This window comes from Passer montanus, unplaced genomic scaffold, assembly GCF_014805655.1.
Source record: "Passer montanus isolate IOZ18808 unplaced genomic scaffold, ASM1480565v1 scaffold7, whole genome shotgun sequence".
NCBI lineage: Eukaryota > Metazoa > Chordata > Aves > Passeriformes > Passeridae > Passer > Passer montanus.
Window position 1 is genome coordinate 6,043,484 of NW_024372147.1, and position 18,988 is coordinate 6,062,471.

The following is an 18,988-nucleotide window of genomic DNA, read 5'->3' on the forward strand; positions in this document are numbered from 1 at the left end:
ATCTCTAATGTAGGCCATGTTGCCAGCTATGTGATTAGCGTGTGTATCTTAAAAAATCAGATTGTTAGTGTCTGCAGTCCAGATATGGAGTTCATCTTTACAAGAGGACACATTCTCTGACACAGCAGACATGGTACCAGCATTCACAGATGTGTGGCTCTCTTTATCTTCTGCCAGAACATCTACACTGTAGCCAAGAGATCTGCCATAGGGGCTTACCAACTGTGTAGACCCTTCAGCTAGGGTCTGGAGGCACTTTTTAATTCTCATTAAGTAGTGAGTGTGTCACAATCTTAGTATGTACAATTCATGAGGATTTGCTTCCCTGTCATAGCTAGGAGTTAAGAAAGCTGCAAAACATGAACTAATTTCCATAAGATTCGGGGCATCTGCTGTTTTGTGCCCACTTCTTTTGGCATCAGTTCAGAGAGGTCATTCCTTCTTCCTGACACTAAAAAAATATATACATCTGAAGTTTTACTTATGTTTTTATGGTTCGCTGAAGGAACTTCAGTCCTCTCATAATAAAAGCTAGCAGGGAAATAAACCCACCGAAAAAACCCATGCTACAATGATGCACTGAATTGTAGATTCAGATCTGAAGTTTTTCTTGCCAGAGTTCTTCTTTTGAATATTAGAAAATTATGTGATGCAGTATTTAACATTTGTCTCTGATAAACAGAAAGCTTGGAGCAGTCTTTGAAACAAAGCCTGAATTAAAGATTTGTTTACAAATGTGAGCCTGCTTTCAATCTTTAAATAAGTAATTGACTATGACAAGCTGCTTTGTTATTTATTAGAATTACAGCTTGGCATCTTCTTCATCAGGCTTTTTCATTGCTCTTCAAAGTAACATAGGACAAAGTAGAGAGTACATTAATTTGCTTGTAACCTGACAGAAATTTCTGGTTTAAGGTAATAAAGGAGAAGAGTCCTGTGTGCTTAGTAATAATGTGATATTTGTACATCTTCTTGACTCCTACTAATGAGCAGTATGTGCTCATACCACTTAGAAAACAGATGGTATTATTTTCCTCATTAAAAAGAGAGCAATAATACTTTTGGATACCTTGACACACACACCGTATTTTCTATTTGGGTTGGGTTTTTTCTTCAGGATTACCCTCTGTTTCTGTTATCCAATGTAATACTTCCCCAAGGAGAGGCAAATGGCTTATAACATAAGAAAGGCGATCAGCCCCCTCTCTCCTTGAGAGTGCTCAGCACCTGTGGGTAGAAAGGGAGAAACTGCTGTTGGTAAGGTTAAGCAGACTGAGGTGACTTGCTGAGACAGAGCCAGCTCTTGAGGCTGTGTCTTGTGATGAGGGCTGTTGTAAAGCTGTCTAGGTACAGGTTAAAACTAGCATAACTAATTGGTATATAGTGCAGAGCGTTAGGGACTTGTGTTTAAAGTGAAAAAGAGAGACTTAGCAGCAGTCATAAACATACAGCTTATTGGGAGTATTTTTCCAGTTGTTTAAAAATAGAGGAAACCCAAGGTGCTATCCAGACAGTGTGAACAGGAATTAGTACAAATGAAAGAGTCATGGAGGGGGGAAATGGCTGTATTTTTCAGCACAAAAAGGACTGGACTTAAAAACGGAAGAAAAAAGAAAAAAAAGACAATCATTGACATATGCTATTCAGTAAATGTAGGCCTCCTTGTATGTCAGAAGACAGCTGGTTTCTTTTCCATGAAACTGTTTCTCAGTCAAGTGGTTTTGTCATCAGCAATCTCAAGTATTCCTTTAATAAATGAACAGAATTGACAATTTATTGCTTCTATTAAAATTTTCAAATATTTTCCATTCCTCAAGTAGGTTTATATTTGGTGCAGAGATATTTTATTACCTAAAGGGTCTGTTTTCTACTAAGAAATGCAATTATTAGTCCAAAACCACTTCTTTGAAAAGGCTTATTTGTTTTGTCTTAGGACATTAAATACTTACATATTGTATTAGGACTTATTATAAGTGATAAAAGATTTTTTCCCCTTCCAGGAAAAGGTTTCCTATTTAGTACTGATGAGTTAAATTTAAGATGACAAATCTGAATGCCCTAAGCACTATGACTGACGTTTCACTTGACATGGCTTTTAGAATTGCGAAGAGCTGAAGAAGGTCAATGGTGCTTCTGGAAATGTTTGAAACTTGCTTTAAAATATTTTAAAATGTTTCAAACTGTAGATGTTTTACAATTCTTGTTTAAATATCCCAAGAATATAGAAAATATTTTTTCAAGATATTTTTCAGCAGGTCTCATGGGACTTTCCAGTCCCAAACCCAAACAAAATGCCATGATGCATAAAGGGGCGCTTCACCTCCCTCTTCAGAGCAATGCCAAGATACTGTGAGCTGTATTCTTCTGATACACCTGAGCCTAAGGGGAAAAATCTATATGAAATCTAATTCTTCTTTCTCTTTATGCCTTCTGTGCCTCGTTTCTGGAGGACATATATGTTGTCTGGACTTCTGCCTTCTTTTTTCTTCTTATCTGTATATTTTTCAATTTTTTGTCTTACCTTTGTGTTGCTGTTTCTTGGTGGCGACCACTTTGAATTTTGGAAGGCTTTGAGGCATTGTGGGTTTGTTCACTTACATAGTCAAGCTTCCTGAAGCATCCAGACTTTGAAATGGTGTTCTGCCACTTTTTTCCAGTGACAGGGATTTACAAGTATTTCTGTTGTAAGGACAATTAAGCACGCCTTTTGCCAGTTGGTGTTCTACAAAAACAAACTTTTGTGTGTTAAATTTCAATGTTCTGTCTGTCCACACACTACTATTAGCTTCTGAAGCTTAGACGACTTTGTCTGAATCTGATTGATAGTGGACTAAATTCACACATGCTTCATAAAAATAAGCAGTCAGGTGGAAGAAAAAGGCTTAAATGCTCAAATGCTATGAAGAGATGCACTGAGACAATAGGGGTATCCCCACATGAAAGAAAATTTGACTATGATTGAAACAATATGTAATTGTGGCTTAAATAAAGCTTTCCCAGTTCTGTAATGATGGGATTATTTTTGCCTTTTTTTTTCTTTTTTTTTCTTTTTTAAATTAAGACCAAGATCAAATAGAATGTATTAGCCAGAGGAGGGGAAAGAAAATTTGACTATGATTGAAACAACATGTAATTGTGGCTTAAACAAAGCTTTCCCAGTTCTGTAATGATGGAATTATTTTTGCCTTTTTTTTTTCTTTTTTTAATTAAGACCAAGATCAAATAGAATGTATTAGCCAGAGGAGGGCAACGACATAGCTGAGCATGCTCCTTATGGCTGGTCATTACTTAATCAGAGAAAGTACCTGTAAAAAGTGTTTGGGGGTTTTTTTTGTTTGTTTGTTTTTTGGGGTTTTGTTGGGGTTTTTTTAACATAGCTGAGCATGCTTCTTATGGCTGGTCATTACTGAATGAGAGAAAGTACTTATAAAAAGTGTTGGGGGTTTTTTTTTGTTTGTTTGTTTTTTGGGGTTTTGTTGGGGTTTTTTTGGTTGGTTGTTTTGTTTTTGTTTGTTTGGTTTTGGTTTTTGGTGGTGGGTTTTTTTGTGTGGTTTGTTGTTGTTGTTGTTGGTTGGTTTTGGTTTTTGGTGGTGGGTTTTTGTTTTTGTTGGGGTTTTTTTGTGTGGTTTTTTGTTGTTGTTGTTGGGTTTTTTGTTTGTTTTGTTTTTTTGTTTTTTGTTTTTTTTTTTTGTTTTTTGGGGTTTTTTTGCTTGGCTTTTCTTATTCAACCTAAGAATTAACGATAAGAATTCAGTGCACTGTAGAAACTCTATTAAAACTCTGTTCCTCTGAATTACTCTTTCTGAAACACTGTGTATGTGGGCATTTCACTTGTTCTCTCCTGTGCCACCCCCAATATGGCTTTGCCTTATCAGTCTCATTAAAATCAGGCTGCATTAAAACTGGCAATAAATGCAGCTATGATGATGCATTTTTTACTCTCTTACACTACTCAATAGAATTCAAGTTACACATATGACAATAATGCTAAGTCAATGGGACCTGGGTCATCCTAGTACAAGAGAAATAGTCTTGCTTTTTAAAAAATGTCAAGTGCATTATATGATAAAAGGAACATTGTAATGTGGTGAATGTAAAGCTCTGTTCCAGGATGACATTGATTCATTATTTTGTTGAGCATTTGAATCTCAATTTTACGTGCTAGTTTCTGCATGTTGAATTGTGCATGCTAGTTTTACCCTTTCTGAAGTTCTATCACATCTGAAATATACTTAAACTAGTACAAAGGGAGGGGGAAATTTGTCATATCTGGACTGATGGCTGTAACCATGTTTCCATACCAAGTTATAATTCAGAATTTTTCCTTTTCACCTTGTCAGTAAACAGGTAAGAACATCTAAAATATGTCCCTGCACAACTGACAGTTGAGTTTTCAAGGCAGCCTGGAGCCTAATTTCTGGCAGCTAGTAAGATATGCGATAAGGGACATCTGACTCCATTAGAACACCTTTGAGAGTTTCAGCTTTGTTGACCAAGTGTGTTACAAAGTGAGATTTCTGTGGAGGTGCATTTGCAGTTTCACATTATTTCTGTAAGGCAGAGAACAAAAAAATCAATCAATGAATAAAGTAGAGTGCACCTGCTCTGTATACATCACTTCCTTGCATAGGTGTGATCACTAATTACAATACACTATTGCTCTCCCAATTTCCCTTCTGAACTTATGGCTGCTAGTGAACTGTGTCTGCATGGAGAAGTCCAATGTTACTAATGTTACAATGTGCTTAATTGCTTACTATTTTAAATTACAAAATGCTGCCAAAATTTACACCACGTATAATGTGGAAGTAATGCATTTTGAGATTAATGAAATTATATGACATTTACTGTGACATAGTTTCATTCATTAAATAAATATTAAAGTTCAGGAATAGCATATTTTCTGATAAAATTTTAGTAAATGCAAAAATAAATTGTACAATTAGTCAAATATGAGCTTTCAGTTATTCAGCCATTGTCAATATATCTATATTTATTTATTTCATTCATTTTTTCCAAGTATTTTGAAGATTTTTATGTTTAATAGAGGAATTTACTTTTAAATTTTCAGTTATGACTAAGCTTTGTAACTTGGGCTTTTGGTTGACTGTACTCTCCCTTCTCTTTGCAGTAAGGGGTTACCTTCAAGTTCAACATTCACTTTGGGAGACAGTGCCATCTATTTGACTTCAGAACAGAGCACATTGGAAATGGAAAATGATAATGCTTCAGTTTTGGATGTCTATTTAGTAAGTTGACAAACTGTTTCTAATGGGCTTTTGTGCTTGTAATTGCTTTGACTCAGGCTCAGTAAGTGACTAAAATACCTGCTAAACTTCAATTCAGAGGTTTATTGAGGTATTTTTTTGTATGAAAATGCATAAGTTTGCATAGGTATGATTTCCCAAAGGAAGCCGCTAAAGAATTTATATGCATATTAACTATTGAATTAATAATGAAGTATGCTAAAACACCTTTTCATTTTTCTCTAATGGTAGGAGACCTTTTCTGTTATTTCCTATTGGATGGAAAAAAACCAAACCCCAAATCAACAGCAATAATAAAATCTTTCATCTTCATGTAGAATACTTCGCAATATAGAGATTAAAATTTCTCAAGTTGGAAAGTTCTGTGTTTATGCCACTGATTTTTAAGCCAGTAGAGCTCAGTGTGAAATATATCAGTGGCCCCCTCTTCTCATGTTAAAGGTTGTTCAATTATGACAGCTGATTAAAAATGTATCTTTTCTTTGCTGTTTCAGTTCCAAGTAAGCAATTTATCTGACTGCTGAAAGATAAAGTCAAGTCTGTATTTTGTTGTCTTCATATCACCTGTGTTTCAAATGTTCTCTTCGTACCCATAGTTCAAATTCCACAGATATAAAGGCAGTAGGCACCCAATTCAAGTTCCACTTGAGTGAAGTTTTTTGTATCTAATTTTTTTAGGCTGTTCTGAAATTGTCAGTATAAATGCAGGGACAGGTATGTTAAGCTTGGCCTTTTTTCCCAAAGGCTTATTTTCATAAATCATAAACAATTCTGACATTATTTTAGTAATATTTCCCCTTGACTCTCATGGCAAGAATTGTACCAGAGATGAAGAATCAAAGGAGGGAAGTTTGTTCATGTTTCTAACAGTTTCTAATATAGGAAAATCTGTTCTAACAGATACATGGTTGTTTCCTTTCTGGATAAAATTTATTGTATTCTTTATTTTTCTTATCCCTAGAGTTACCTGATCTTTGTCTTAAGAAATCCATACTATCTTAGAATCATAAAACAGCTCAGATTGACAGAGCCTCAGGAGATCATCCAGTCCAATTTGTTGCGCAAAAGGGAGCCTAGATAAGTTATCTAACACACTTTTGCACCGCAGCTTAAAAACCTCCAGCAATGGGAACTCTGCCACATCCTTGTAAAAGTTGTTTTAGTAATTATCTGTCTAGAAAAAAAAAATTCTTGTGTTCAGATGAAACATGTTTGTGTCTGATCTCACATCAAGATGAAATGTTTGTCATATTCCCTTTTTCTGTAGGCTGTGCCACTGATGTTTTTTTCCTTCTTCTTAGTCAGCAATGCTTAAGTGTTGAGTATAGTACTCAGTTAATAGCTACTAATTTAATAGTCCAGCACACTTAGGGGAGTTGTTGTCTGTCCTGCCTCCACTGACACAAAACAGTAGCAAGTACCACTGGTCAATTAGATGTAGAATGCTTGGTTCCTCCCCCTGGGCGGAGCATCTCACAGCGGGATGATAAAATTTTATCAGTCATGCAGTGAGGCTGGATGGCCCATTAGCAGAAGATATCCACCCCCACCCCTTCCCGAGGGAGTTATCAGGGATGAGTCATGGAAGAGAGAAAGAACACTTCACCACCTAGTTTTAACAGATGGTGATAGAATACATACTTTTGGTTACATCTTGCATTGCAAACTAAGGCAGCAGTTAAGCAGAAGCCCAGGGAAGACACAGGCCCATTACGAGACCAGGCAGGGAAAAAAGTTACAGATAATGCTGGCAAGACAAAGGTTCTCAGTACCTTCAGTGGAGTGGCAGGAACCAGACCATAACTCCCAGGATCAAACAGCTACAACACACGTGTTGACCCACCAGTAATGGCCTGCAAGTGCTCAACCCACATAAATGCAAGGCCCAGGAGGGAATATACCCCAGGGTGTCAGCAGAAGTTGCTGGTATTGTTGCAGGGCCACTGTCCAATTATTTCTGAAAATTCATAGAGATCAGGGGGTATCCCTGATGACTGGAAGAGGGCAGATCTCATACCTGTCGGTAAGAATGGCCCAAAAGAGGTCCTAGTATCCTTATTGCAGCCCCTGGAAAAGTGGCAGAACAAGCCTCCTAGCAACTATTACCAATTAAGTGAAGCAAGTGACTGGGAAAATCCAGCACAGATTTATCACAGACAAATCATGCCAGGCTAACCTGATCACCTTTCTAAAACAAATTACCATATTCAGTCAATATGGAGAAAGCAGTGCATGTTGCTTGCCTGCACTTCAGTAAAGCATTTGACAGGTATCATGTGTCCCACAGCTAGACAAATGTCAAATATAGACTGCATGGCAGTGATCTGTGAAATGAGCAGGAATCATCTCATAGGTAATCAACGTGTTTTACTGAGGCTGGCAGCCTGTGCCAGGTGGGGCCCCCCAGAGATCAGTACTGGACTCCATGCTGTAGCATCTCCATGGATGATCTGGATGGGACCAAAAGCACCCTCACCACGTTTGGTGTGTCACTAAACTGGGTGTTGAGGGGGACTTGTCAGCAGGGAGAGCCACCTTTCAGAGATATGAACAGGCTGGAAGACTGGTCTACAAGAACTGTGTGAAGTTCAACCAAGGAAGTGCAGAGTCCTGCACCTGGGAGCACAAAACCGGAGCCCAGCCAGGCTAGGAGCCATGAGCTGTGGAACAGCCTTGCCAAGAGGAGCCCAGGGGTCCCAGCAGACAGCACACAGACACCAGGTCAGCAGTGCACTGCTGCAGCTACTGAGGCAAAGTGGTTCCTCAGATGCATCTCAGGGGCACTATGAACAGAGAGAGGGGTGACCATCCCACTTCACCAGAACTTGTCAGACCGCACATGGAGTAGTGTGTCCAGTTCTGGCCCCCACAGTTCCAAAACAGATGTGGACGGACTGAAGATGGGTCAAAGGAGTGCCATAAAGACGGTCAAGGATGGGGAGAACTTGACATTTGAAGACAGACTGTAAAAGTTAGGTCTTTTCAGTCCAAAAGTTATCCAAAAGTTAGGTCTTTCTCAGGAATTTTCAGGAGGGACCTCAACACAGTTTTCCACAACTTAAAGGCATGACTACAGATAGTATTGAGAACCTCCTTTTCTCTAGAGGCAGTGGATACAAGTTGTAGTGAGGGAAATTTCCTCTCTATGTAAGAAAGGACTGTTTTTACAATGAGAATTATTCAAGGAAAATTATTTACAATGAGTGTGATTTTATAATGACAAATGATTCACTGGAACAACTTCCCCAGGGATATGCAGTAAAATCCCCATCACAGGAGGTTCTCAAGACACAGCTGGACAGTGATGCTCAATAATCTCATCCAGGCTGCCTTTCCTGCAAAAGGCTGAATTAGATAGCCTCTTATGGTCCCTTTAGCCTGTGCTGATCTGTGGTTCTTTTGGCACCCTTTAAACAGTGAAACAATTTCTTCTTCATAGCTTTTGAATTTAGTTTATAAAGCAACGGTTTTCTTTAAGAATAATACTGCTTAGCACTGTGAAGTATTTCTTTTTCAATTTGAAGTCTGTAGGATGGATGGTGGAATGCTCTGAAAATCTAGTGACAGGCACAGGTAACACCTTTTGTAATGGTGTCTGTATGAGTTTCAGGTGTGATAATCATCACTTTAGTTAGTTTTCAGCTTGTAGAACATTCATTACTATTATGTCTCAGAGACTGCAGCAAGTAGATGAGTATTCCACTGATGAATATCAACAGAAGAATAATTAAAACCCAACTTTGGATGTCATACAAATACCCACTGTTTATTCCCCTGAGCAAAGGTGTGGAAGAATAAATAGGTCTTAAGTGGAGAGAATCAGATGCTTTTTGGAACTAGCAGCACCCTTCCTCAGCACCTTGAAGAAAAACAAATTCAAAATTCAATAACAAGATAATGGCTTAACTCCCTAGGTATGCTGTCTTCAAGGAAATTGGATACCACAGCTAAGCACACGTTACTTCTTAAGCAAACTCATCTTGAGAAGTTACTTACCCCTGCCTTCTGTCTCATGTCCCACACCCTGTATTGATGCCTACTTAACTGTTTTGAGATTGTTGTGGCAGTGAGCTTTAACTTATTCACATATACCCTGTATGCATCCTGAGGTGTTTGTGGAAGAAACAGGAATAGTATGCTGTCCATCTACTAATCTGATACTTCCTGATGCCCCATAATATCCTTCAGTGGACCTGGAAACAACAATTAGCCTGTGGCTAGGAAAACCTGATTATACTAAAGTATAAGTGCTGGCCAGAAGACAATTTTGCTTTTATAGAAGGATGATTAAATGCATGTTAGAAGGAAAAGATGCATGTTTTTGAGAACACTAGGAACAGGCTAGTCATTTCTAATGGACATCTCAAAAATAAAGCAAATCAATGAAAGGTTACAAGATGTACTTTTAAAAGATCAAAATGCAAGGAGAAAAACATAGTTTTAAATGGCATTTGCAGATTTTCCTTTAACCCTGTGATCCATAATCTTTGTGTTTCTACCACAAGGAAGGCTGCTGAAGTCTTACCCACTATATATTTTAATGAAAAAACCTTAACTTGCTTAATTTTCGGCACCATTAATCCTTTGATGTCTTTGCCTCCTGTTTTGAAATGCTAAAATGCTAACTCTTTTGGACAAATTTTAGTCCACCAGTGAAGTAAGAGCTATGAATTTTTGGTCCCATGTATAGAAAATAATTGTCATAAAATGACATTGTGTTAATCTACTATAAAGAGCAGCTTTAAAATGGCATTGTCTGAACAGTTTTGTGTGGAAATTCTGATAGTCGAGTAAGGTGAGTTGGAACAGAAAAAAAAGTTGTAAAAAAAAAAAAATTCCTCTTACAGGTAATAGTATTGGATTTGAGGTGTTATATTAAGGGAACTCCAAGCAAACTTACACTATGCTGCTGATGTCAAAACTGAGAATGTACCTGGTAACAGCAGGTTACAAGAATTCTTGTTCCAGGACACAAGTAGAGAGACATCTTGGGTTCACAACTGAATGCTGGTCTGGGCTCATAATTCCTTAATACTGATAAAAGACCAAGTTCAAACTAGCATTTTTTTCACCTGCTACTCTGAGAAGCACCATTAAGTACATTTTCAAATCAAGTTTACTTTTAAGTTACATTGGTTTATTTTCTCATAAAACTTTTAACCCAGATAATAGCTTAAGAAATCTAGCTTTTATGACTAGAATATGACTAAGCATCATCTGCAATGAGCAGTAGGTATAAGACAATCTAAATTATTTCAAATTATTCTAGTAACATAGTTATGATACTGATTAATACAAATAATTTTAATTATCAATCAAATAGAAGGAATAAATAATAAATAAAATTAATAATAAATAAGAAATAAAAGATAGGAGGTACAGGAGAAACTTCTAAATTTGAAATGTTTCTCTGCATAAATTCAAACATTAAAGTCTTCTTGCTTTTATGAATATGTAATACAATGATAGATCAGACAGTTGGAAACAAAAGATTCTGTCTGAGATAAACAGGTTTCTTGTATGTAAGCCAGAAACAGAGAAGGTAACACACTTCCATTTAGCACTTTGATGCAGAAATCCACAAAACAGGGTTTCCTTGTTTCTCTGTAAATAAATTTAATCTCTTTTAAAATTCCCTTGAAGCCCTTAAGATTGGTTTCAGTTCAGGCATCGTCAACAAATGCTGTTGTCAGTGTCTCAGTGTTCTATGGAATTTGATTAGTAAAAGACAGAAGTCCAATACTGCAAAAGTTCCATAACAAGTGCGACCAATCCTGAAGACCTTAGTCCAGCATCACTATGGAGCGCCTTAAAAATGATAATTCCACTTAAAAAGTAAGGAATAAAAGTCACCTTACTCCTTCTGTTTTGCAGTGAAGTATCAAATTTTTAATTGAGTTTTCTCTAGCTAAAAAAGTAACACATGTTATTATAAACTATCCTACTGTGTTTTCTTTGCCTTCCCATGAAATTATTTATAAAGATAGCTGGTATACTGTACTACAATGTCAGTAAAATCAGTAAGTAAGTAGTAAGGCTTAGGTATTTAATTGATTTAATTCAAGTAGGCTTGATTTCCCTTATACTTCCAACAGAAAAAGGACGTGCATGTAAACAGCAGTGAAAAATGTTTGAAACATTTGTTCCATTGTGATGTTGCATATGTTAAGTCATCTGGTGGTACATATAATATTTAAATTAATAAATAAATATGTGTCCAGTCTATAGGATCTTAAATAAATATAGATCCTGCCTATAGGATTTCATTAATGAATTATTTTTCACTTACAGAATACTTCTGTGTATTTAACTACTATGCAAAATTCTTGGGTAGTACAGAAGTTTTCACATGAAAATGCAGCATTGCTTCCTGCTGTTAAAGGAAAGGCTCATAAAATTTATATTTAAACGTCACTGCTACTGAAAATATGGATTGAGAAGGGCTTCAGTAAAATAAAATAATGGAAAAATTGTAGTGATGAGCAAGCTCAGTGTACTTAGAACCTGATTAGTGTAGTTTTGATTTGTGTCAGAAGGATTGCATAGATTATACTATTACATTTAAAATTACTTATGATGTGGTTTATTTCCAAATGCCAATTTTATTATAGGATTTTGAAGTCTTAAAATAATATTGAAGATTAATTATGTCTTTCAAAGCCACTGTAGATGCATAGGTATGCTGATTAACAATTATTGGCCTATAAAATGCTTGTTCAGAAGCTGTCAAAACTTTCTGACTCTTCTTACTCTTCAGTACTCCTTTTCTTCTGTACTCTGTCCCATAATTTCAATTAAATTTTAATAATGATGTAGTTGTCTTCAAGGTTCTTTGTGGAATAATAAAAAGTGCAGCTGAAATTAAAGCCATTCCCAGGCAGAATACATAAAAAAAAACCAAGCTAGAAGTTGTGCAGTCACACTGCACAGCATACCTCAAATTTTGGTATGTTGCTCTTTTTATGGAAACTTCAGTTTCTCTGCCTCACCATCTCCTCTGAAGATACTGGTAGAAAAGCTCGGTAGACTGAACCTGAATACTGGAATTATGAGAAAGGAATTAAGACTTCCTCACTTACAGGCATCCTTTCTTTCCCCTGAAAGTATAATAATGTTTAAAATGTTATGTGTACATGTAGAGTCAATCAAGCACTCTCCTCAAAACAGAAAGCTGTTCAAGGCTGAAAGGGGCAAACCAACTTGTTTTATGCAGCACAGTTAACAGCTCATTTCCTCTGTTTTATCTGTTTTCCCTGTATCCATCCATGCATGATCCCAAACAGAAGAGGAAAAAATGAGGCCTATGTGTCCCATAAAACTGAAACCTGGTCGGAGGTGAAAAACAAATGAGCACTCAAATGTAGTTTGGCAGAGCTGTTCTTGCAGAAGAAACATATGTAAGAAAGAACATTTTAGTTACCCTTGCATGAAAATCAGACACAGGAATTAGGTGCTTGATTCGATTAAAAAGGTACCAATTCAGATCACAAGCAATATGTTGCCTGAGGAAGCCAAGTGCTAAAATGCCAGCACGTATTATCACGGAACTACATGTTCTCATGCCTGGTGCTTTTAAAACACTGTAAGAGGCAATAAATCAGCTCAAAAACATATCCATGGAAAGAGAACTGGAGCACAAAAATGCTCCGCAACAAAATGCCTCAAGTAGGCTCAAACATTGTATTTTATTACATAAATATATACATTATTGTGTTATATACCGAGTGTGAGACATCTCAGGCAATGATTATAGGAATGATTCCTGTAATGTCATTTGTGCATTATTTATCATTTTGGACCAAACTGCTACAGCCAAACCCAGTTTTTATTAAAAAAAAAATTTAAAAAAGTTTCCTTTATCTGTAATCAATGAAACCCCAAAAGTTGTGTAGTGGATACAATGTTGCCCAGAGGATCATGTCCTGCATACCAATAGCCACCTTAGTGAAAAGCAGTAAAATTAATTAAAAGTTCCTGTTAGCTTTACATCACATTGATTTTAGAATACCACTTTCTTTAATTTCACTCACTTGTCCAACAATTTCACTTCACATATTAAATTGTTCTGTACTTTCTAAGTACTTTACTGCCTTAGCACATTCAGGTGCTAATATGTCCATCAACTCTACTTGCCAGACCACAGTTCCTGAGAGAGCGAGCAAACAGCACCTGAGAAACTGGCACTGTGCTCAATGGCATCAGTGATTATGAACACCCTAACACTGGTGCACAGTACAGTAGGGAGTTTAAAGTTTTCATGGAACAATACTGAAATATTATTCCTCAAGGTTCAAGGGGTAGTGCTAGAAGTGATAACAAAAATATTGATTTAAATCTACTGGTTACCTTTATCTGATATAAACTTAAATGCCTTCAGATTTTTTGTTCATAATCATAGTTAGACTGTTGTCAAACTATTTAAAGGTTAGTTAAGTGCTTGTATCAAAAAGCATAATGTAAAGGAAACATTAAAAATCTGTTTAATAAATGGAACCTTACATCTTTGTAATGTGTTTTAATAAGGTTTTAGAGTAAGGTCATTACAGATCCCTTTGTTTTGATTTTGTGTCTTGCTTCATTTTGGATATGTCAGCTGAGATGCATTCAGTTTACTGAAATATATTCTTCAGCTATCACTTCAGTTTGAGTTGTCATAACAAAATGTTCAGTAAAAAAGAGTTTCTTTTCAGTTCATCTCTAACTCTACAGGGATGCCAAGAAGTGACCAGCTGTTTCTATGACATGAGGGTAGCTTAGAAAACTGTAATCCATTAAGATTATTAATTATTTCGGGGTTTTTTGGGTTTGGGTTTTGTTGTTGTTGTTTTTGTTTGGGGTTTTTTTTGTGTTTTGTTTTGTTTGTTGTTGCTGCTGTTTTTGTTTTGTTTGTTTTTGGGTTTGGGTTTTTTTTTTTTTGTTGTTTGTTGTTTTTTTTTTGTTTTGTTTTTTTTGTTGTTGCTGTTTGGGGTTTTTTTTGTGTTTTGTTTTGTTTGTTGTTGCTGCTGTTTTTGTTTTGTTTTGGTATTTTTTGAACATTAGTTGTGCCTGAAAGTTTTTTGATAGGTATGATTTTTCATCTGGGGGAAGACCATCATGCGAAAACTGAGAGCACTGTTATTCATGACATATGAAGACTGTTACTTTTTAAGTAGTAAATACCACAGTTTTGCAAGATAAAAATAAGCTGTTGTTAACTGCTGAGTGATCTCAGATTGTTATGTTTCTCTGATATCCACAGTGTTCAGCATTTTGCAGCAAGTAGTTCTAGTTCATGTAATACAAGTGTACTGCAATTCCTGCACAACACGGAGGGGTTTGCTGTTGTACAAGAGATCTCCGTGCTTTTGATCAGGGCTCATGGTCATAAGAGAATCACTGCCAAATTGTACTGCAGTCTGTTTAGGGGAAGAAAAATGTTACCCTGTGTATAATTCTGTAAGAAAACAAGTAAACACAACTCTTAACTTGTCATTTCTGTATTTCCAGTAACAAAGAATACAAGAAGAGTAAAACTAAGGGAAGTGACCATGGTTAATGAAGAGCACTTTCTGCACTCCTTGTTTCAGAAGGAGGACTCTGCTGAGCCTAATAGACAAAGAGTAATAATCAACAGAACTAATTCTAAGAAGTGTCAGGATCTTTGAACCATAGAAAGAATTGATGGACTTGACAAAAATGACATGAAACATTCCACACTCTGCTGTCATCTGCTGTTGCTTGCTCAACTGTGAAGAACTGTGTATTCAGGCTGCTTTCTACAATATTGCCAATCACATTTTTTGGACTCTGAAGAAATATTTTCTTATCAGCTCTCTAGTGGTTTCATTTGCATGCATTCTGTAACTATGCACAAGCAAAATCTATTACCTACTTTACCTATTTAAAAATAAACACAGTGGTGAATAAAATCAGTTTCATTTTTCTGACACATTTTTCTAATTGCTTAGTTCCACATCAGTGGAAACTGGAACTGATGTTGTATGAGGGTTAGGGCAAATCTCTGCACATACCATATGAAAATGAGCTTCTAAAGATACTTTTACTGTTGGTAAAAAGGAGATAAAAATGTTATTTATAACAAGGCCTTATGTTGTGTACATATATTGTTCTTGAAATATTTTTGATTTTACTTTATTTCTTGTAAAAGAGAAATTCTATAATTTATTTAGAAAATACTACTGTAAACTATAGTTTTATTGATGAATAAAAGATTTTATTCTGAAGACTATCACTGCTGTCATCCTGCTATTGATCTATACTGGACTTAATCGTTCTTGCATTTCTCTGCCTTCATGGGACAGTCTTAAGAAGCCTCTTGAGATATGACAAACATGGCATCTGTCTTTACCAGCTCTAAAAGGAAAAGGGAAACTTGAAATTAGAGCAGGAAAGCCAAAGGAACATACTCAGCAGGCACTGCTTTATAAAACCAGTTCAGGTTTTTCAGTATGGGCAATTATTTTAGGGTAACTACAGAAACTGTTTTGCTTCCCTAATTTCCCAACTAACATGGAGATAATCTCAAATGCCAGTGATCATCAATTCAAGATTTCATGTTTCAATGCAGTGGTGTATTTAAAAATTTTCAGAGATGTCACTTAGGAAGCTACTAAAGCTATTGGTAATGTCTTCTAGGAGTAAGTGTAGTAAACCTGCTAAATTGACAAAACCTGAACTTGGCATTTAAATTCCTAGAATTATTCTTTGTACCTGTATAGAATTTTTCTTTTAAGGATTTGGTGTGGTGGATTTTTTTTTGTCTTGGCTTGGTGGGGGAAGGTGATGGTGTTTTTTTTTTTAAATTTTACTTTGATGTAATCTTATAATCCTGATGAATAAGATGAATAATTCCTTAATTATGCACAGTATAGAGAAATTTAAAGGGGTTTGTTGTTTTTTTTTAAGTATGCAGAGTCTAAGGCTTCCTTTGCTTGCAGCCTGCGTTTCATGATTACCACTTTTCTAGGCTTTAAAATTAGACTTGCTTAAGATTAGACTTGCTTAATCTCAACAAGATAATTATTCTGCAGCTCTCAGAAAAGCAACACCAATCTGCACGTCCTATGAGTAAAACATTTTGAACATCTCTGTCAAATGTCTGGTCCTTTATGGACAGTGTACAGGATATTTAGAATGTGTCTCTGTGCAAAGCAGATACTTTACTTGTTGTTAGTCATTTGGGGAAAAACATTTAAGCACCCAATTAACCTTCATAAAGAACACACATGACAATTTTCCCCCAGATACCTAGTGACTATAGCATTTGAATCATTTGTTCACAGGAAGATCCCAAAGGATTCACAACTTAACTGCAACTGTATTTGTTCCTACAATTCTGTCCAAAACCAGAATGTCTATACCAAACAATTCAGAGACTGAGACATCTTTTGTATACAATCCCTCTGTCGTGGGCAATTTAATTCATACAACTCAACAGTATTTTCCCAAACCCTTCCACTAGACAGTGATACAAGAGCAATCAGTAGCACACTCCCCCTCTTCTTCATAGAAGCCATTGCTGAAACATTTAATATTTGCTTAAAGTAAAAAATATATCAGCTCTTTCCAGACTGAATGTGTGGGGCATGACTCTGCAGTGCTTCTGCATCTGGAACTCCTTCACAGGTATTTTACGCCAGCATAAAAATACCGACACATATTGTGATATGAACATTAATTGTTCCTGTTGTTCTAAGGGACAGGAACCAAGATGAAAAAACATTAAGAAACCATTGTTGAATTTGCTAATCCCTAATATGATCCCTTTAGAAGTTGTGTGACTGCTTGGTAATAGCATCTTGTAAAATTCACTAACTTCACATTTGAAGTAACTGTTGTTAAATTTATAAAAATTTGGTATGTGAAATTGCTAGTACTAGAGAAAATATTTAATCCACATGAATTCATTGATTTGTCATTAACTTAGAAAGACAAAATGAACATTTCCTGTTGAGAGTTGTGTATGACTTGGATGACTAGAGAAAAATTACTGTGAAACTAGGTGGATAATAAAAAAAAATCTGAGGTTCTTTTTATAGGAGAGGCAAGCTATATAAATAAGCACCATCTTTAAATAGATTAAATACTACATAAAAGAACAGGTATTCTTCCTTTCTTCTAGCTGTTTTCCCCCGTAACTACCAAGGTATGAAAAATCAGCCGCTTGCTTTACCAATGATTTCTGTGGGCTGATACAAGTAATTTGTTCCTGCAAGCCTTATCTTGGTCTGTAAACCATTATTACTTGTAGAAACATAAGTAGCTTCTCCCAGCAGGGCTAAGAATGGATTGTTCTTCAAGGAACTAAAGAGTATCTTAAATCTGCTTGATGTATTAAAACCTCCCCCACAAAATAGGACAAGAACACAAACTAAGAAGAACACTGGTAACAAAGGAACACATACGAGTCTGTTGAAAACAGACAAGAAGCTGGCTGAGTTAGATAACGGTTTGATAGAAACAGCTTTTAGGTACAACAGACTTCGTAATTTCAGTTGAAATTTGCGCAAGCGGCTTGTTTGAGCTTTTTCCCCTTGTGTAAAGTAAAATAACTTTGGCTTATAGAAAAATATTACAAAATTACAGATCTTGGTGAGAAACTTGATAACTCATTCCCTAATGCAGAGGAATGTCACAGAATCAATAGAACAGCTTGGATGGGAAGGGACCTTTCAAGGTCACCTAGTCTAACCCGTCTGTCATGAGCAGGGACATCTTCAACTAGATCAGGTGGCTCAGAGCAACTAGCTGCTTACTGTAATTAAGAGTTTTTGAAATATAAAAATGCATCACACAGTATGTATTTTTATGCTTAAGTGGTAAGCTTCTGAAGCTTTTGGTCCTGTCCTGCGGAAGGCTGTGAAGTGAAAGTTGTCTGTGTTCCCACAGAAACTGTTTTGGTTTTTAAGAAAACTTTTTACAGAAATTATTTCTTACCTCTCATCTACTTGCAAACCTAGTTTATGTCTTTTAGTTTAAGTAACAATACGACATGTCTGGCTGAGAATCTGCATCTTCGCATACTGCTGATAGTATGGCATCACCAGCACTTATGTAACTCAGTGGGAAATGTCAGGTGTGATAAGTTATGTGTTTGTTTTCCCTTTACTGGCTCAGGGAAACATTTTACCTACAGGACGTAGATCAGAATACTTCCTGTCACAGAAAATCGACCGGGTCCCTGAGTGAATGCTTGGTGCGTAGTGTGGCTTCTAATCGTTATTTTTCGCAGGCGCCAGCTCCTTGTAAATCTCCTCAGCGAGCCGCTCTGCCTGAGCGATGCCTGCAGGCGCTCGCCCGGAGCGCTCACTGCCGAGCTCCTCGTCTCTGCGACACGTCGGGGTCGAGATCTCGCCGACGGGAGCCACAGCAGCACACCGGGCCTAGCACCCGTTCCCTAGGGACAGCCGTGCCAGGCCGCGCTGCAGGCGGGGCGAGGACGCCGGGATAAGGCTGGCGGGGAAACCGCGGCCGCCTCGAAAGCCTCGCCGGGCGGACAGAGCGTGCTCGGCTCCGATACGCCTGTGCTGTCTCGGTACCAAAGCACTTGGATTTGATTTGTCCTGGCGCTGCTAGGCTGGAGCCAGCAGTGGCTGGGGGAAGGCAAGACCCGCACGTTGTGCTCGGCTCGGCTCGGCTCGGCCGCGCGCCCGAACCAGCCCTCAGGGCCCGGCCCGCGCGGCCTCCGCGCCCTCCTCGCGCCGCCGCGGGGGGGCGGTGGC

General features: G+C 37.2%; 1 protein-coding gene across 4 annotated transcripts in view; it reads left to right on the plus strand.

Moving 5' to 3' along the window:
• Nucleotides 1-15,495, plus strand: part of PIP5K1B (phosphatidylinositol-4-phosphate 5-kinase type 1 beta) — a 97,803-nt gene extending 82,308 nt beyond the window's left edge. For 2 of the 4 annotated variants that reach the window (XM_039729896.1, XM_039729895.1), the window contains exons 15-16: nucleotides 5,132-5,249; nucleotides 14,754-15,495. In XM_039729896.1, coding sequence (XP_039585830.1) covers nucleotides 5,132-5,249; nucleotides 14,754-14,756 — 121 coding nt within the window. In that variant the 3' untranslated portion in view covers nucleotides 14,757-15,495. The remainder of the gene's footprint in view (nucleotides 1-5,131; nucleotides 5,250-14,753) is intronic. The other 2 variants (XM_039729892.1, XM_039729893.1) reach the window with 1 other exon arrangement.
• Nucleotides 15,496-18,988: the final 3,493 nt, after the last annotated feature.